Source organism: Oncorhynchus nerka, linkage group LG7 (assembly GCF_034236695.1).
Source record: "Oncorhynchus nerka isolate Pitt River linkage group LG7, Oner_Uvic_2.0, whole genome shotgun sequence".
In the NCBI taxonomy this organism is placed as follows: Eukaryota; Metazoa; Chordata; class Actinopteri; order Salmoniformes; family Salmonidae; genus Oncorhynchus; species Oncorhynchus nerka.
Window position 1 is genome coordinate 21,045,296 of NC_088402.1, and position 20,647 is coordinate 21,065,942.

Genomic DNA, 20,647 nt, shown 5'->3' on the forward strand with positions numbered 1-20,647 from the left:
ATGTACTGGCCTGTCTCCTGGTAGCGCCTCCATGCACTGGACACTACGCTGACAGACACAGCTCGCATTGATGTTCCATCCTGGATGAGCTGCACTACCTGAGCCAAATGTGTGGGTTGTAGACTCCGTCTCATGCTACCACTAGAGTGAAAGCATTCAAAAGTGACCAAAACATCAGCCAGGAAGCATAGGAACTGAGAAGTGGTCTGTGGTCACCACCTGCAGAACCACTACTTTATTGGGGGTGTCTTGCTAATTGCCTATAATTTCCACCTGTTGTCTATTCCATTTGCACAACAGCATGTGACATTTATTGTCAATCAGTGTTGCTTCCTAAGTGGACAGTTTGATTTCACAGAAGTGTGATTGACTTGGAGTTACATTGTGTTGTTTAAGTGTTCCCTTTATTTTTTTGAGCAGTGTATATATATATATAAATAAATGTTTCAGAAATAATGATATTTATCTATCTTGGTACAGAGACAGGCCTCTTTTTCAGGTCAAGCCCTAAATCAGGTCTCCACATAGACTGATTGGACATGACTGTGTGGCACCACCACTATGTTCCAGCATTCTATATGTAGAGTTTATAGCTCCTTAGGGCTATTACAGAAAATATATACAGAGAGAAATCAGCAATGACATGATTAACGGACATAACCTTACAAAATAATCAATTACAGGAATACACAGACCCTCCACACACACACACACACACACACTTACTTACCTGCAGGCTAACAATTCCCTTGACCATTTCATTCATTACACCCACACATATTCAAAACAGTCAGACATGCCACATTACCTTTAACAGGACGTCAACGTACACGTTGTGCTGCGACATTATCTCCCTAATGTCCCACTTAACTCCAGCCATCAGCAGCAGCATCTGTTCGTAGTCTAAAGCCTTGGCCGCCACCACCCAGTATATGGGTTTACGTAGCTCACTGGCCGTGGAGACAGTCTATAAGAGAATGACAAGGACAATGGAATAAACAAAGACAGATATTCATTTGGAGGTTCTTTAGAAACCTTTCACGACTTTGTAATGGTACACACATTGAAAAAACAAGCTAACACCGAAGGGTTTGTGCTCAACAGCTATTTACACCCTCACTGATAAGGCCATGTGTGGTCAACAGCCATTTACACCCTCACTGATAAGGCCATGTGTGGTCAACAGTCATTTACACCCTCACTGATAAGGCCATGTGTGGTCAACAGCCATTTACACCCTCACTGATAAGGCCATGTGTGGTCAACAGTCATTTACACCCTCACTGATAAGGCCATGTGTACAGTCATGGCCAAAAGATTTGAGAATGACACAATAATTAATTTTCACAAAGTCTGCTACCTCAGTTTGTATGACAATTTGCATATACTCCAGAATGTTATGAAGAGTGATCAGATGAATTGCAATTAATTGCAAAGTCCCTCTTTGCCATGCAAATGATGGTCTGTGCAACGCCCCAGTGAACTTTACAGGGAATAAGGTGCCATTTCAGATACATCCATAAAGTTGTGGACTGACTGACCTGTGAGTAGAACTGCTGGAGGAACGGCTTCTTGGCTGCAGGCATCATGGTGTCTAGGTGAGACTGAAGGAACTCAAACTGCTCGGCCAGAAACACCCTGGACAGAAACCAGTACAGGCTTTTAGCTAGGTGGATCAGAGATGGAGGCAGGGTTAAAGGAGTATGGAAAGGGATAGGAGGGGACAGGGAAGCAGGGGCTGTGGCTGGATGGATTGGGATATTACAGACAGAAAGGTTTGCCATTATCCACCTCTCACCCCTGAGCTTTAGAAACTTCTCTTGATTCCTCTGTGCTTGTTACCGAGGTCATTTCAGTCCTAACTTCAGATGGAGGTGGAATGGGGTGGGACGTAGCTAGAGGGGTAGTTTCAGTCCTAACTTCAGATGGAGGTGGAATGGGGTGGGACGTAGCTAGAGGGGTAGTTTCAGTCCTAACTTCAGATGGAGGTGGAATGGGGTGGGAAGTAGCTAGAGAGGTAGTTTCAGTCCTAACTTCAGATGGAGGTGGAATGGGAAGTAGCTAGAGAGGTAGTTTCAGTCCTAACTTCAGGTGGAGGTGCAATGGGGTGGGACGTAGCTAGAGGTAGTTTCAGTCCTAACTTCAGATGGAGGTGGAATGGGGTGGGACGTAGCTAGAGAGGTAGTTTCAGTCCTAACTTCAGATGGAGGTGGAATGGGGTGGGACGTAGCTAGAGAGGTAGTTTCAGTCCTAACTTCAGATGGAGGTGGAATGGGAGGTAGCTAGAGAGGTAGTTTCAGTCCTAACTTCAGATGGAGGTGGAATAGGGTGGGACGTAGCTAGAGAGGTAGTTTCAGTCCTAACTTCAGATGGAGGTGGAATGGGAAGTAGCTAGAGAGGTAGTTTCAGTCCTAACTTCAGATGGAGGTGGAATGTAGCTAGAGAGGTAGTTTCAGTCTTAACTTCAGATGGAGGTGGAATGGGGTGGGACGTAGCTACAGAGGTAGTTTCAGTCCTAACTTCAGATGGAGGTGGAATGGGGTGGGACGTAGCTAGAAAGGTAGTTTCAGTCCTAACTTCAGATGGAGGTGGAATGGGGTGGGACGTAGCTAGAGAGGAAGTTTCAGTCCTAACTTCAGATGGAGGTGGAATGGGAAGTAGCTAGAGAGGTAGTTTCAGTCCTAACTTCAGATGGAGGTGGAATGGGGTGGGACGTAGCTAGAGGGGTAGTTTCAGTCCTAACTTCAGATGGAGGTGGAATGGGAAGTAGCTAGAGAGGTAGTTTCAGTCCTAACTTCAGATGGAGGTGGAATGGGGTGGGACGTAGCTAGAGAGGTAGTTTCAGTCCTAACTTCAGATGGAGGTGGAATGGGAAGTAGCTAGAGAGGGAGTTTCAGTCCTAACTTCAGGTGGAGGTGGAATGGGGTGGGACGTAGCTAGAGAGGTAGTTTCAGTCCTAACTTCAGATGGAGGTGGAATGGGGTGGGACGTAGCTAGAGAGGTAGTTTCAGTCCTAACTTCAGATGGAGGTGGAATGGGGTGGGACGTAGCTAGAGAGGTAGTTTCAGTCCTAACTTCAGATGGAGGTGGAATGGGGTGGGACGTAGCTAGAGAGGTAGTTAACTTCAGATGGAGGTGGAATGGGGTGGGACGTAGCTAGAGAGGTAGTTTCAGTCCTAACTTCAGATGGAGGTGGAATGGGGTGGGACGTAGCTAGAGAGGTAGTTTCAGTCCTAACTTCAGATGGAGGTGGAATGGGAGGTAGCTAGAGAGGTAGTTTCAGTCCTAACTTCAGATGGAGGTGGAATAGGGTGGGACGTAGCTAGAGAGGTAGTTTCAGTCCTAACTTCAGATGGAGGTGGAATGGGAAGTAGCTAGAGAGGTAGTTTCAGTCCTAACTTCAGATGGAGGTGGAATTGGGTGGGACGTAGCTAGAGAGGTAGTTTCAGTCCTAACTTCAGATGGAGCTGGAATGGGGTGGGACGCAGCTAGAGAGGTTGTTTCAGTCCTAACTTCAGATGGAGGTGGAATGGGGTGGGACGTAGCTAGAGAGGTAGTTTCAGTCCTAACTTCAGATGGAGGTGGAATGGGGTGGGACGTAGCTAGAGAAGTAGTTTCAGTCCTAACTTCAGATGGAGGTGGAATGGGAAGTAGCTAGAGAGGTAGTTTCAGTCCTAACTTCAGATGGAGGTGGAATGGGGTGGGACGTAGCTAGAGAGGTAGTTTCAGTCCTAACTTCAGATGGAGGTGGAATGGGGTGGGACGTAGCTAGAGAGGTAGTTTCAGTCCTAACTTCAGATGGAGGTGGAATGGGGTGGGACGTAGCTAGAGAGGTAGTTTCAGTCCTAACTTCAGATGGAGGTGGAATGGGAGGTAGCTAGAGAGGTAGTTTCAGTCCTAACTTCAGATGGAGGTGGAATGGGGTGGGACGTAGCTAGAGAGGTAGTTTCAGTCCTAACTTCAGATGGAGGTGGAATGGGAAGTAGCTAGAGAGGTAGTTTCAGTCCTAACTTCAGATGGAGGTGGAATGGGGTGGGACGTAGCTAGAGAGGTAGTTTCAGTCCTAACTTCAGATGGAGGTGGAATGGGGTGGGACGTAGCTAGAGAGGTAGTTTCAGTCCTAACTTCAGATGGAGGTGGAATGGGGTGGGACGTAGCTAGAAAGGTAGTTTCAGTCCTAACTTCAGATGGAGGTGGAATGGGGTGGGACGTAGCTAGAGAGGTAGTTTCAGTCCTAACTTCAGATGGAGGTGGAATGGGGTGGGACGTAGCTAGAGAGGTAGTTTCAGTCCTAACTTCAGATGGAGGTGGAATGGGGTGGGACGTAGCTAGAGAGGTAGTTTCAGTCCTAACTTCAGATGGAGGTGGAATGGGAGGTAGCTAGAGAGGTAGTTTCAGTCCTAACTTCAGATGGAGGTGGAATAGGGTGGGACGTAGCTAGAGAGGTAGTTTCAGTCCTAACTTCAGATGGAGGTGGAATGGGAAGTAGCTAGAGAGGTAGTTTCAGTCCTAACTTCAGGTGGAGGTGGAATGGGGTGGGACGTAGCTAGAGAGGTAGTTTCAGTCCTAACTTCAGATGGAGGTGGAATGGGGTGGGACGTAGCTAGAGAGGTAGTTTCAGTCCTAACTTCAGATGGAGGTGGAATGGGGTGGGACGTAGCTAGAGAGGTAGTTTCAGTCCTAACTTCAGATGGAGGTGGAATGGGGTGGGACACAGCTAGAGAGGTTGTTTCAGTCCTAACTTCAGATGGAGGTGGAATGGGGTGGGACGTAGCTAGAGAGGTAGTTTCAGTCCTAACTTCAGATGGAGGTGGAATGGGGTGGGACGTAGCTAGAGAGGTAGTTTCAGTCCTAACTTCAGATGGAGGTGGAATGGGGTGGGACGTAGCTAGAGAGGTAGTTTCAGTCCTAACTTCAGATGGAGGTGGAATGGGGTGGGATGTAGCTAGAGAGGTAGTTTCAGTCCTAACTTCAGGTGGAGGTGGAATGGGGTGGGACGTAGCTAGAGAGGTAGTTTCAGTCCTAACTGCAGATGGAGGTGGAATGGGGTGGGACGTAGCTAGAGAGGTAGTTTCAGTCCTATGTTCAGATGGAGGTGGAATGGGGTGGGACGTAGCTAGAGAGGTAGTTTCAGTCCTAACTTCAGATGGAGGTGGAATGGGGTGGGACGTAGCTAGAGAGGTAGTTTCAGTCCTATGTTCAGATGGAGGTGGAATGGGGTGGGACGTAGCTAGAGAGGTAGTTTCAGTCCTAACTTCAGATGGAGGTGGAATGGGGTGGGACGTAGCTAGAGAGGTAGTTTCAGTCCTAACTTCAGATGGAGGTGGAATGGGGTGGGACGTAGCTAGAGAGGTAGTTTCAGTCCTAACTTCAGATGGAGGTGGAATGGGGTGGGACGTAGCTAGAGAGGTAGTTTCAGTCCTAACTTCAGATGGAGGTGGAATGGGACGTAGCTAGAGAGGTAGTTTCAGTCCTAACTTCAGATGGAGGTGGAATGGGGCGGGACGTAGCTAGAGAGGTAGTTTCAGTCCTAACTTCAGATGGAGGTGGAATGGGAAGTAGCTAGAGAGGTAGTTTCAGTCCTAACTTCAGATGGAGGTGGAATGGGAAGTAGCTAGAGAGGTAGTTTCAGTCCTAACTTCAGATGGAGGTGGAATGGGGTGGGACGTAGCTAGAGAGGTAGTTTCAGTCCTAACTTCAGATGGAGGTGGAATGGGGTGGGATGTAGCTAGAGAGGTAGTTTCAGTCCTAACTTCAGGTGGAGGTGGAATGGGGTGGGACGTAGCTAGAGAGGTAGTTTCAGTCCTAACTGCAAATGGAGGTGGAATGGGGTGGGACGTAGCTAGAGAGGTAGTTTCAGTCCTATGTTCAGATGAAGGTGGAATGGGGTGGGACGTAGCTAGAGAGGTAGTTTCAGTCCTAACTTCAGATGGAGGTGGAATGGGGTGGGACGTAGCTAGAGAGGTAGTTTCAGTCCTAACTTCAGATGGAGGTGGAATGGGAGGTAGCTAGAGAGGTAGTTTCAGTCCTAACTTCAGATGGAGGTGGAATAGGGTGGGACGTAGCTAGAGAGGTAGTTTCAGTCCTAACTTCAGATGGAGGTGGAATGGGAAGTAGCTAGAGAGGTAGTTTCAGTCCTAACTTCAGGTGGAGGTGGAATGGGGTGGGACGTAGCTAGAGAGGTAGTTTCAGTCCTAACTTCAGATGGAGGTGGAATGGGGTGGGACGTAGCTAGAGAGGTAGTTTCAGTCCTAACTTCAGATGGAGGTGGAATGGGGTGGGATGTAGCTAGAGAGGTTGTTTCAGTCCTAACTTCAGATGGAGGTGGAATGGGGTGGGACGTAGCTAGAGAGGTAGTTTCAGTCCTAACTTCAGATGGAGGTGGAATGGGAAGTAGCTAGAGAGGTAGTTTCAGTCCTAACTTCAGATGGAGGTGGAATGGGGTGGGACGTAGCTAGAGAGGTAGTTTCAGTCCTAACTTCAGATGGAGGTGGAATGGGGTGGGATGTAGCTAGAGAGGTAGTTTCAGTCCTAACTGCAGATGGAGGTGGAATGGGGTGGGACGTAGCTAGAGAGGTAGTTTCAGTCCTATGTTCAGATGGAGGTGGAATGGGGTGGGACGTAGCTAGAGAGGTAGTTTCAGTCCTAACTTCAGATGGAGGTGGAATGGGGTGGGACGTAGCTAGAGAGGTAGTTTCAGTCCTAACTTCAGATGGAGGTGGAATGGGGTGGGACGTAGCTAGAGAGGTAGTTTCAGTCCTAACTTCAGATGGAGGTGGAATGGGACGTAGCTAGAGAGGTAGTTTCAGTCCTAACTTCAGATGGAGGTGGAATGGGGCGGGACGTAGCTAGAGAGGTAGTTTCAGTCCTAACTTCAGATGGAGGTGGAATGGGGTGGGACGTAGCTAGAGAGGTAGTTTCAGTCCTAACTTCAGATGGAGGTGGAATGGGGTGGGACGAAGCTAGAGAGGTAGTTTCAGTCCTAACTTCAGATGGAGGTGGAATGGGGTGGGACGTAGCTAGAGAGGAAGTTTCAGTCCTAACTTCAGATGGAGGTGGAATGGGAAGTAGCTAGAGAGGTAGTTTCAGTCCTAACTTCAGATGGAGGTGGAATGGGGTGGGACGTAGCTAGAGGGGTAGTTTCAGTCCTAACTTCAGATGGAGGTGGAATGGGGTGGGACGTAGCTAGAGAGGTAGTTTCAGTCCTATGTTCAGATGGAGGTGGAATGGGGTGGGACGTAGCTAGAGAGGTAGTTTCAGTCCTAACTTCAGATGGAGGTGGAATGGGGTGGGACGTAGCTAGAGAGGTAGTTTCAGTCCTAACTTCAGATGGAGGTGGAATGGGGTGGGACGTAGCTAGAGAGGTAGTTTCAGTCCTAACTTCAGATGGAGGTGGAATGGGGTGGGACGTAGCTAGAGAGGTAGTTTCAGTCCTAACTTCAGATGGAGGTGGAATGGGACGTAGCTAGAGAGGTAGTTTCAGTCTTAACTTCAGATGGAGGTGGAATGGGGCGGGACGTAGCTAGAGAGGTAGTTTCAGTCCTAACTTCAGATGGAGGTGGAATGGGGTGGGACGTAGCTAGAGAGGTAGTTTCAGTCCTAACTTCAGATGGAGGTGGAATGGGGTGGGACGAAGCTAGAGAGGTAGTTTCAGTCCTAACTTCAGATGGAGGTGGAATGGGGTGGGACGTAGCTAGAGAGGAAGTTTCAGTCCTAACTTCAGATGGAGGTGGAATGGGAAGTAGCTAGAGAGGTAGTTTCAGTCCTAACTTCAGATGGAGGTGGAATGGGTTGGGACGTAGCTAGAGGGGTAGTTTCAGTCCTAACTTCAGATGGAGGTGGAATGGGGCGGGACGTAGCTAGAGAGGTAGTTTCAGTCCTAACTTCAGATGGAGGTGGAATGGGGTGGGACGTAGCTAGAGAGGTAGTTTCAGTCCTAACTTCAGATGGAGGTGGAATGGGGTGGGACGAAGCTAGAGAGGTAGTTTCAGTCCTAACTTCAGATGGAGGTGGAATGGGGTGGGACGTAGCTAGAGAGGAAGTTTCAGTCCTAACTTCAGATGGAGGTGGAATGGGAAGTAGCTAGAGAGGTAGTTTCAGTCCTAACTTCAGATGGAGGTGGAATGGGGTGGGACGTAGCTAGAGGGGTAGTTTCAGTCCTAACTTCAGATGGAGGTGGAATGGGAAGTAGCTAGAGAGGTAGTTTCAGTCCTAACTTCAGATGGAGGTGGAATGGGGTGGGACGTAGCTAGAGAGGTAGTTTCAGTCCTAACTTCAGATGGAGGTGGAATGGGAAGTAGCTAGAGAGGTAGTTTCAGTCCTAACTTCAGGTGGAGGTGGAATGGGGTGGGACGTAGCTAGAGAGGTAGTTTCAGTCCTAACTTCAGAAGGAGGTGGAATGGGGTGGGACGTAGCTAGAGAGGTAGTTTCAGTCCTAACTTCAGATGGAGGTGGAATGGGGTGGGACGTAGCTAGAGAGGTAGTTTCAGTCCTAACTTCAGATGGAGGTGGAATGGGGTGGGACGTAGCTAGAGAGGTAGTTTCAGTCCTAACTTCAGATGGAGGTGGATCGGGGTGGGACGTAGCTAGAGAGGTAGTTTCAGTCCTAACTTCAGATGGAGGTGGAATGGGGTGGGACGTAGCTAGAGAGGTAGTTTCAGTCCTAACTTCAGGTGGAGGTGGAATGGGGTGGGACGTAGCTAGAGAGGTAGTTTCAGTCCTAACTTCAGATGGAGGTGGAATGGGAAGTAGCTAGAGAGGTAGTTTCAGTCCTAACTTCAGATGGAGATGGAATGGGGTGGGACGTAGCTAGAGAGGTAGTTTCAGTCCTAACTTCAGATGGAGGTGGAATGGGGTGGGACGTAGCTAGAGAGGTAGTTTCAGTCCTAACTTCAGATGGAGGTGGAATGGGGTGGGACGTAGCTAGAGAGGTAGTTTCAGTCCTAACTTCAGATGGAGGTGGAATGCGGTGGGACGTAGCTAGAGAGGTAGTTTCAGTCCTAACTTCAGATGGAGGTGGAATGGGGTGGGACGTAGCTAGAGAGGTAGTTTCAGTCCTAACTTCAGATGGAGGTGGAATGGGGTGGGACGTAGCTAGAGAGGTAGTTTCAGTCCTAACTTCAGGTGGAGGTGGAATGGGGTGGGACGTAGCTAGAGAGGTAGTTTTAGCCAGGTCATACTGCACCTTCTTTGTGGGGTAGAAATTAACACAATATCAGGCCCGCAAGCCTAAAACTCAAGAGTTTTTATATTCACTGGGTTTTCATCAACACTGCTATATAATAGCAAACACTGAGCAGAACAGTTTAGGGGAGGAAAACTAAAATCAATAAAAACAAAAGCTTATCCAGTCTAAAACCTGCGGCACATTTTTCTAAATGTGTCAGCGTGATCGATGCCATTATTTTCAGTTTGTTTACATTTTGCTTACATAAACACAATTCAAGAAAATAAGTTCAGGTAACTGGGTTGGAGTTCAGGCGAGTCAGCCAGTCAGCCCGTCAGCCAGCCAGCCAGTCAGTCAGTCAGTCAGGGAACTAGAGTAGCATGGAACCCTGGAGTGTCATACTATAACCACAGATTTATGAAGGGCAACAGAGAATGCTGAACAGGAGATTTGTTTTTAATGACTGACCACATAGCAAGGCCATGGCAATATAAATAGTTTAGCCATTGAATAGGAGTTTCACTTGAAGCTTGTTTTTTTTGGTGATGCAACACGAACCATTCAAATGTCATTACTGAGGATAGAGACCAGAGAAAGATATTAAACGTGTATGTCTATAATGTGTCGTTTCCAAGATGCTCGTTACATAAAGACATTGAGAGGACAAATTCTTTACTAACAAGTGCTTGTTACAGTAGCAGCTAGCTGACCAATGACAAACAAAAACACATTTAAACTTTGTGAAAATCTGTGTGTCGGGGACGGATATAAATTGCAAATGTTGGGTCAAGCGGATGAGTGGGAAGCATATAGAACTTCCCAAAGACCAGAAAGAGTGCATTTACACTCAACCATCCAACAACAAGCACAAGTAGTGTCCAAGACGCCACGAGACACACACACAGCTAGCACCTGCCACCGTTTAATACACCAACAGCCCCACAAACGAGCCTTGGCAAATACATTTGTTTTTCTGGACTCTATGCACCAGCCGCCACGTGAACACAAAGCTTATGTTTACCGTGGGGAGAGATATGCCGCTAAGCCGCGGGGGCCAAACGAGCTAAGCCCTGCCATTTATTGGGTTATGCTTATATAAATAGACAATGGCTAAAGGCATTTTCCCCGGCCCTCATCTCTTGCACCTATAATCTTGATCTTTGCCCAGGGCGGCCCTCATCGATTATTCCATTAAAGCAAATGCTAAATGAGGTGTTACAGGTAGAGAAGGCCTTTAGAGGCTCCAACAGCCAGTAATGGCTATATTAAAAATGGTGTATTATATGCTGAGCATGTCTGGGTGCTGCGGCAGAGGGGTTAGGTGGTGCCTAGCTTCAATAACCCTGCTCTGAGGGGAACAAAAATTCAGTGCAATTATGCGCAGGGGTAGATGGCTGTATGTCTTATCCCCTAAGAACTACGGGTGTAACGGTACACGTATTGGTAGAGAACAGTTCGGTACAGGGACCTAGGTTCTGTTCGCATGGTGAACCAGAATGAATACATAACAAATATACAGTACCAGTCAACATTCTGAAAACAACTACTCATTCAAGGGTTTTTCTTTATTTTACTATTTTCTACATTGTAGAATAATAGTGAAGACAACAAAACTATGAAATAACACATATGGAATCATGTAGTAACCAAAAAAGTATTAAACAAATCAAAATATATTTTGTATTTGAGATTCTTCAAAGTAGCCACCCTTTGCCTTGATGACAGCTTTGCACACTCTTGGCATTCTCTCAACCAGCTTCATGAGGTAGTCACCTGGAATGCATTTCAAGAGCGAGGTATATTTATAACCGAGGATATGCGCCCATTCTTGTCAGTTGAGTAGAATAGGGGGGTTTAGCACCTTGCAAAAGAGCTCGAGGCACGTTACGAACTTCGTTCTCTCACACCTATTTCAGCAAACATGTAGTACCCGCTCTATATAAGCAAGCTAAAGCCAAATTTGTCAAGGAATTGACCAATGCATCCTGTGTTGCGCTTACTACAGACGGACAGACAAACTGAGTGTACAAAACATTAGGAACATCTTAATATTATTGAGTAGCAACCCTCTTTTGTCCTCAGAACAGTCTCAATTCGTTGGGGCATGGCATGGACTCTACAAAGTGTGGAAAGCGTTCCACATGGATGCTGGCCCATGTTGACTCTAATGCTTCCCACAGTTGTGTCAAGTTGGCTGGATGTCCTTTGGGTGGAGGACCATTCTTGATACAGTCGGTAAACTGTTGAGCGTGAAAAAAACAGCAGTGTTGCAGTTCTTGACACAAACCAGTGTGCCTGGCACCTACTACCATTCACCCTCTGAACGGCACACATACATGATCCAAGTCTATTGTCTCCAGGCTTAAAAATCCTTCTTTAACCGGTCTTCTCCCCTTCATCTACACTGATTGAAGTGGATTTAACAAGTGACATCAATAAGGGATCATAGCTTTCACCTGGTCAGTCTATGTCATGGAAAGAGCAGGTGTTCATAATGTTTTGTACACTCAGTGTATATGGAATCAGGAACACCAACACTTTGTATTTTCTACTATAGTAGCAAACTGTTGGCATTTTATTTTCCCCCTTTACTGAAGCTGAACTGAACCGTGACCCCAATACCGCAATATGTACCGAGCCGTGGGTTTGGTGAACCGTTACACCCTTACTAAGGACCGTTTCTTACTTCCATTAAAGGGGCAATCAGCAGATGGTATATGCCCATTGATTTTAGAAGAATATAACTTCTAAATGCCTCATGAGCTTAGCTCAACTGTTGTTCCCCATCAGAACCCAAAATAGAAGCTTGTTTTACTCCAATGTAAACAAAGTAAAAGTAAACAAACAATGTAAAGCCTCAAAACATGGTTAAAACTATCATTTTGATATCATGGATGGTCAGTCCATGAATCCAATTTCTCCAGTCCCATCCGTCAGCTTTCTACCGAAATAGTGGCAGGGAGTACGCTTTTTCATTGTTTCATTTTTTGATTGGCCCTTTAATTAAGCGGTGTCCCTTTCTGCTACCTGCTCTCAAAGGTTTAAAAAGATAACGTTTCATCAAAACCTTTTCAGTCTAGTTTTCTATTGGGGCCATCTGGCAGCGGGTGTGGTGGCTGGTGCCTCGGAATCGTGGTCCCTGGCTGGCATATGGGCATTCATAAGTAGTTTCACATAAACCACTCCAAGTTGGGGATCGGCTATTGTTAGACTGTTATGTATGAATAGTGAATGCCTAAGCGTGTGTGTGTGTGTGTGTGTGTGTGTGTGTGTGTGTGGTGTGTAGATGAGGGAGTGAAAAGGGAAATGAAGTGAAAGAGAGAGAGACCGAGACCGAGAGAGAAAGCGAGAGAGAGAGCGAGTGAGACCTAGAGAGAGCGAGCGAGACCGAGAGAGAGCGAGCGAGAGAGAGCGAGCGAGACCGAGAGAGCGAGCGAGACCGAGAGAGAGAGAGCGAGCGAGACCGAGAGAGAGAGAGCGAGCGATACCGAGAGAGAGAGAGCGAGCGATACCGAGAGAGAGAGAGCGAGCGATACCGAGCGAGAGCGAGCGAGCGATACCGAGAGAGAGCGAGCGAGACCGAGCGAGCGAGACCGAGAGAGAGTGGGCGAGCGAGACCGAGAGAGAGAGAGGGCGAGCGAGACCGAGAGAGAGAGAGCGAGCGATACCGGCCGAGAGAGAGCGAGCGATACCGAGAGAGAGCGAGCGAGCGATACCGAGAGAGAGCGAGCGAGACCGAGCGAGCGAGAACGAGAGAGAGTGGGCGAGCGAGACCGAGAGAGAGAGAGGGCGAGCGAGACCGAGAGAGGGCGAGCGAGACCGAGAGAGAGAGAGGGCGAGCGAGACCGCGAGAGAGAGAGAGGGCGAGCGAGACCGAGAGAGAGAGAGAGGGCGAGCGAGAGAGACCGAGCGAGAGCTAGCGAGACCGAGAGAGCGTGCGAGACCGAGAGAGCGAGCGAGACCGAGAGAGAGAGAGCGAGCGAGCGAGACCGAGAGAGAGAGAGCGAGCGATACCGAGAGAGAGAGAGCGAGCGATACCGAGAGAGAGCGAGCGAGCGATACCGAGAGAGAGCGAGCGAGACCGAGCGAGCGAGACCGAGAGAGAGAGGGCGAGCGAGAGCGAGCGAGACCGAGAGAGAGAGGGCGAGCGAGACCGAGAGAGAGAGAGAGGGCGAGCGAGAGAGACCGAGAGAGAGAGAGAGGGCGAGCGAGAGAGACCGAGACCGAGAGAGACCGAGACCGAGAGAGACCGAGAAAGAGCAAAACCGAGAAAGAGCGAGACCGAGACCGAGCAAGACCGAGACCGAGCAAGACCGAGACCGAGAAAGAGCAAGACCGAGAAAGAGCAAGACCGAGAAAGAGCAAGACCGAGACCGAGAAAGAGCAAGACCGAGACCGAGAAAGAGCAAGACCGAGACCGAGAAAGAGCAAGACCAAGACCGAGAAAGAGCAAGACCGAGAAAGAGCAAGACCGAGAAAGAGCAAGACCGAGAAAGAGCAAGACCGAGAAAGAGCAAGACCGAGAAAGAGCAAGACCGAGAAAGAGCAAGACCGAGAAAGAGCAAGACCGAGAAAGAGCAAGACCGAGACCGAGAAAGAGCAAGACCGAGACCGAGAAAGAGCAAGACCGAGACCGAGAAAGAGCAAGACCGAGACCGAGAAAGAGCAAGACCGAGAAAGAGCAAGACCGAGAAAGAGCAAGACCGAGAAAGAGCAAGACTGAGAAAGAGCGAGACTGGGAGAGAGACAGAAAGAGCAAGACCGGGAGAGAGACAGAAAGAGCAAGACCGGGAGGAGTGACAGTGAGCGAGAGAGAGCAACAGAGAGAGAGTGACAGAGAGAGCGACAGTACCGGGAAAGAGACACGGAAAACGACCGGGAGAGAGACATGGAAAGCGACCGGGAAAGCGACAGAGAGCGAGAGCGACAGGAAGACCGGGAGAGAGAGAGCGCGGGAGAGAGAGAGAGCGCGGGAGAGAGAGAGAGCGCGGGAGAGAGAGAGAGCGACAGAGAGAGAGCGACAGAGAGAGAGCGACAGAGAGAGAGCGGCAGAGAGAGAGCGGCAGAGAGAGAGCGGCAGAGACCGGGGGAGGCAGACAGAGACCGGGGGAGGCAGACAGAGACCGGGGGAGGCAGACAGAGACCGGGGGAGGCAGACAGAGACCGGGGGAGGCAGACAGAGACCGGGGGAGGCAGACAGAGACCGGGAGGCAGACAGAGACCGGGGGGGAGGCGGGGACAGACACCGGGGAGGCAGACAGAGACCGGGGAGGCAGACAGAGACCGGGGAGGCAGACAGAGACCGGGGGAGGCAGACAGAGACCGGGGGAGGCAGACAGAGACCGGGGGAGGCAGACAGAGACCGGGAGAGACAGACAGAGACCGGGAGAGACAGAGACCGGGAGAGACAGAGACCGGGAGAGACAGAGACCGGGAGAGAGACTGAGAGACAGAGACCGGGAGAGAGACGGAGAGACAGAGACCGGGAGAGAGAGACTGGGAGAGGGAGACCAGGAAAGAGAGGATAACGAGAGAGAAGGGAGAAAGAAAGTGGGAGACTGGTACTGAACTGTAAACAACAGCAGAATGCAAACTGGGGAGAGAAATATCCACTAACTCAATTTAGGAATAAAAAGTGATCTAACAGCCCGTTTCCCTGCAGCGCCAGCATCCTGAAGATTAGAGAAAAGGAAGAGAGTTAGTTCCAAATGGCGCCATATTCATTATATAGTGCACTACTTTTGACCAGAGCCCTTGGGGAACAGGGTGCCATTTGGAATGCAGACAGAGACACGTCGAGCTTCCCGAGACTCCTGCATCATACCGCTTAATTCAATGAATACCCCTCGGGCATGCAGTCGTGAGACAGCCTCTATTGACTCATCAGGAAAACTGCTCGTCTTACCACAGCAGTCGTCTTCAGATCTCATGGCTGCAGAGAGGAGGAGAGGCAAAGGGAGGGCAGGGACACACACACAGTTCTGTGGCAGACAGCACACTACCTACTGTTTCACCAACAGAGTTGCACTGAATCAAACTTTAATTAGCTAACAAACATGTTTAACGTTACCAACTTAAAATGTATTAGTAATCACATCCAATAAAAGTGTCTCCAAAGAGCAAAGCGGTCACCCTGACCCTAAAGTATCTCTGGCCACCACCCTCTAGGGACTTCTAAAGGACCATACAGAGGAATAAACAGGGATGTATTCATTATGCCGATTCTGTTGCAAAACGTTTCGCAACAGAAATCATTTACTCCAAAAGGAAAACATTTTGCAAAGAAAACTGGAATTTCTATTGGATAAATTCAGGAAGGTCCCTCCCAGTTTCGTTCTGTTTGCTCCCGTTTGGCTCTTGCATGATAAACGGTTTCCGTTGCAAGACATGATGAATACTCTCAGGAGTATAGTGACTCAGTGTCAGCCACCCGTTACAGGTACACAGAGGTATCAAGTATAAAGAGGGGACTTCTAAAGGACCATAGAGAGGTATGAATGAGTTACTGAAGGAGGGTTCTCTTACAGTGACTCTGTGGCGACCACCCTCTGGGCCAGGCCGTAAAGGGTCTCGCTGGCTGTCAGGACCACAAGCTGGCTGAGGTGGGGGCTGGGCACCTTCTCCTTTCTGTCCTCCCCTGGACCACCGTGCACGATGGAGCTGCCTTCCCCCAGAGAATCCTATAACAGGGGGACAGAGGGGGAGCGAGAGAGTCAGACCGACAGAGACCAGTTAGCTGTGAAAGGACAGCGATAGAGACAGAAGGATAGATGATCTGGCTGACAGACCAGGGAGACACAGTAGCTAGGTTTCCATCCAACTTTGCGAAAGATTTTCATGCAAATATTCTAAAATAAGAATAAAAACCATTTTCCCATCGGAGATGTGTTTCCGTCAAATAGACTTGTCGCACATAAAATGCTGTGTGATGACATAATGCACATAAAAGGCTGTGTGATGACATAATGCACATAAAAGGCTGTGTGATGACATAATGCACATAAAATGCTGTGTGATGACATAATGCACATAAAATGCTGTGTGATGACATAATGCACATAAAATGCTGTGTGATGACAATGCACATAAAAGGCTGTGTGATGACATAATGCACATAAAAGGCTGTGTAATGACATAACGCACATAAAATGCTGTGTGATGACATAATGCACATAAAATGCTGTGTGATGACATAATGCACATAAAATGCTGTGTGATGACATAATGCACATAAAAGGCTGTGTGATGACATAATGCACATAAAAGGCTGTGTGATGACATAATGCACATAAAATGCTGTGTGATGACATAATGCACATAACATGCTGTGTGATGACATAATGCACATAAAAATGACTTTTGCGGTTAAATTCCCATGTACCGAATAATGTACCGAATAAAAATGAGTTTCCTTCGCATTTTCAACTCTACTGATGGTTTTGTCACAAACTTGTGTTCTATAGAGAATGTGCCCACTCTGGTCGTGGTATTTGCGCTCTAGCCAACCTCTCGCAGATACAGTGTGGGTAGGCTACCTACATTATGAGATTATTATGGACAAAAGAGCTAAATTATTTTTATTTGTTAAATGGCAGCCAAGCTTCAATCATCATGTCACCAGAATAAGACCCTTGATGTTACTGGAAAGGAGCATCAATCACATTGCACTTTCACCTCCCTGTGAAATTCATCATAACTTACTTCATCTGCAGCCTAATAAACTGCATACTTACCAGAGTCTAGCGTATTTTGTATGTACGTTGGGTCAGATGTGGCAGGGCTTGCAAACTATTACGGACTACAAAGTGAAACCCAGCCGTGAGCTGCCCTGTGACGTGAGCATACCAGACGAGCTAAATGCCGTTTATGCTCGCTCAGAGGCAAAGCAACACTGAGGCGTGCATGAGAGCACCAGCTGTTCTATACAACTGTGTGATCATGCTCTCCGTAGTTGATGGGAGGAAGACCTTTAAACAGGTCAACATTCACAAGGCCGCGGGGCCAGACGGATTACTAGGACGTGTACTCAGAGCATGCGCTAACCAACTGGCAAGTTTCTTCAATGACATTTTCAACTTCTCCCTGATCAAGACTACAGCTCAGCATTCAACACCATAGTGCCCACAAAGCTCATCACTAAGCTAAGGACCCTCGGACTAAACACCTCCCTGAAAGGAAATTTATAATAACTGTACATTGCAATTCTACCGGTAATTACAAAAGTACAATGATTCATGTTATGCTTTAGCTTGGGATTAAGAATCGGTGGTAGACACTTGTAAGTGCATGAAGAGGTCAACTGTACAAAAGTCAGATGTCTGTCTGTTGCAACTATACTTTCAGTTCCTGTTGATACCATGTTCCAGTCTTACTTCTGCTAGCACATGATAGCAATAGGAGGAAGAAGGACTGGGAAACTAACTGAAAATAACAATAAACTGAACTCCGCCTAGCAGAGCAACTATTAATTATGAGCTTATATGCTATTAAAGTTAAGGGACATCACCCTGGGTGGAGTGATCCTCAGTAGGGGATAAAAAGGGAAAACACCATATTTTGTACTGAGTGAGTTACTTTCAAATTACTGTAAGTGTATACTCCGGGTTGCAATCCTTATTAAACAAACTAGCCTCTGATCAAAGAAGTTTCCTGTGGTCTCTTGTATAAACATAGGGCAGATTTCCCTTACAGCCCCCAGGTGGTAAGGGTAGGTAACAACACATCCGTCATGCTGATCCTCAACACGGTCCCTGACTGTACTCCCTGTTCATCTACGAATGCGTGGCCAAGCATGACTCAAACTCCAAGTTTGCTGACGACACAACAGTGGTAGGCCTGATCACCGACAAAGATGAGACTGCTTATAGGGAGGTCAGAGACCTGGCAGTGTGGTGCCACGACAACAACCTCTCCCTCGACGTGAGCAAGACAAAGGAGATGATCGTGGACTACAGGAAAAGGAGCGTCGAACAGGCCCCCATTATCATTGACGAGGCTGTAGTGGAGCAGATCGAGAACTTCAATTTCCTTGGTGTCCACATCAACAAACTGTCATGGTCCAAACACACCAAGAAAGTCGTGAGGACACGACATTACCTTCCCCCCCTCAAGACTGAAAAGATTTGGTATGGGTCCCCAGATCCTCAAAAAGTTCTACAGCTGCACCATCGAAAGCATCGTGACCGGTTGCATAACCGCCTGGTATGGCAACTGCTCGGCATCCAGCCGTAAGGCGCTACAGAGGGTAGTGCGTACAACCCAGTACATCACTGGGGCCAAGCTTCCTGCCATCCAGGACCTATATACTAGGCGGTGTCAGAGGAAGGCCCAAATAATTGTCAAAGACTCCAGTCACCCAAGTCATAGACTGCTCTCTGTGCTATCACATGGCAAGTGGTACCAGAGCGCCAAGTCTAGGTCCAAAAGGCTCGTTAACAGCTTCTACCCGCAAGCTATAAAACTGCTGAACAATTAATCAAATGGCCACCTGGACTATTTACATGGACACACTTCTGCTACTCGCTGTTTATTATCTATGCATAGTCATTTTACCCCTAAATACATGTACAAATGACCTCGACTAACCTGTACCCCTACACATTGACTCGGTACCGGTACCCCCTGTATATAGCATTTTATTGTTATTTTATTGTGTTACTTAGATTTTTTGCTTTAGTTTATTTAGTAAATATTATCTTAACTCTCTTGAACTGCATTGTTGGTTAAGGGCTTGTAAGTAATCATTTCACGGTAAGGTCTACTACACCAGTTGTATTCGGCGTATGTGACAAATACACTTTGATTATATACTAGAGTTCTTTCTGACCCCATGGTCATATTGCATTAAAAAACAGATATAGGCAAGAAAGGTTGAGAAGTCAAGAAACATCCTTCTCACCTTTCTCCTTTTGATCCACTGGGACAGAAAATACCGCTACCACTCTCTGATGTATGCAATATTATGTAGTCTTATGGAAATCACTCGGCCTATTTTTAACAGTAGAAAGAAAGTAAGCTCTCAGCGGTATTCTAGAATAGTCTGTATTGATTCTGCTACCGTTTGACATGTTCCAGCACATTTCACTCTCACACACACTTATCTGGCTTTTCTTTATTTGCAAAATACAGAAGAAGTTCAGCCGGTCCCACGGGCCACATCCATTAATCACAACGCAATATAATCCAAACAGTAGAAGTCATTAGAATTCTCTACAGAAGGCAGAAAAATCACAATATCTTTCATAAAGGTCCATCTGGGCCTGACAATGGATCATGCAGCTTGTCAAGTTGTGTGTGTGTGTGTGTATATATCCCAAAAACAACAGAAGCAGAGCAGCAGGGCCAAATCAATAGCAATCACATGCAGTAGGTAATGACCAAGTGGAAAGCCATTAAAACTCACTCACTCACTCACTCACTCACTCACTCACTCACTCACTCACTCACTCACTCACTCACTCACTCACTCACTCACTCACTCACTCACTCACTCTCCTGGGGAGAACAACCCTGTTATCTCAGGTTACCTAATACTAAATAGCAACAGTCCAGTAACTTTTCCCAAAAGTCCCATGTTTTCCAGCAATCCTGACTGCAGGATCCTGGATATTCTACATATTCCTTCCTGATTCAGAGAATATTCCAACCGGGATATCGCGAAAACCTGGGAATTTACTGGAATTTTGTCATTCTAATTATGAGGAACTGCTATCAAGTAGCAAGGCAAGCTCTATATGAACCAGTTTAAACATTGAAACATTCAAGAATGATGTAAAATGTGAAATTAAACCACATTAATTTCTCATAAATGGCTAAATGTAATTTAATTCATTGGTTAAGTAGCTAATTAGAAATTATGAATCATGCAAGGGCTTTTAATTGGTAGGAAATAGCCACTTTGGGGCCAACTAGAGACTAATTAATTACCAATAAAGAGTTCTGTGAGTAACCTTAGAAAACATGAATCAATGATAAGAGGGGCAGGTCTAAAGGATGTCAAAGAATCAGATCAAAGAATCAGAGAATGTTTGGGCATTCAACATGCAGCATTAAAACAGACTAGGATGTTCATATTACTGCAGAGGGAATATGACCATTCAGATGAAGTTCGGGGTTCGGTGAAGTTGCCCCTCGACGGTGATCTTAGGTTTAGCATTTTCCCCACTAAATGAAGGTGGAACTGGGGGAGGGGAATCTGATGTTAGATCTGTACCCACAGTGTGTAGCTCCTCGTGGCAGCCACCTCTCGACATAACCAGATGTCAAAAACATTAAACTGATGCTTTGTAATGATAATGGTAGAATGCTCTGTCACTTGCAATCTTCCCAGGGTTGTGAGTCAAATACCAGTTTGATAAGGTCTTTGGATGCTAACTTTCCAAATCACACCTACTCCTGTCTAGGGAACCATTAGATGATGCAAGTTATTCATTTGGGTGAGCAATACCTTCAAGGAGTAAAAGCACGAAATGATGTTCAGTA

General features: G+C 47.3%; 1 protein-coding gene across 2 annotated transcripts in view; it reads right to left on the reverse strand.

Moving 5' to 3' along the window:
* The window catches only part of LOC115131317 (VPS50 EARP/GARPII complex subunit), a 222,829-nt gene that overhangs the window by 16,237 nt on the left and 185,945 nt on the right, over positions 1–20,647 (reverse strand). For both annotated transcript variants that reach the window (XM_029662931.2, XM_029662930.2), the window contains 3 exons: positions 15,692–15,846; positions 1,542–1,638; positions 809–967 (listed from right to left, as the gene is read on the reverse strand). In XM_029662931.2, coding sequence (XP_029518791.1) covers positions 809–967; positions 1,542–1,638; positions 15,692–15,846 — 411 coding nt within the window. The remainder of the gene's footprint in view (positions 1–808; positions 968–1,541; positions 1,639–15,691; positions 15,847–20,647) is intronic.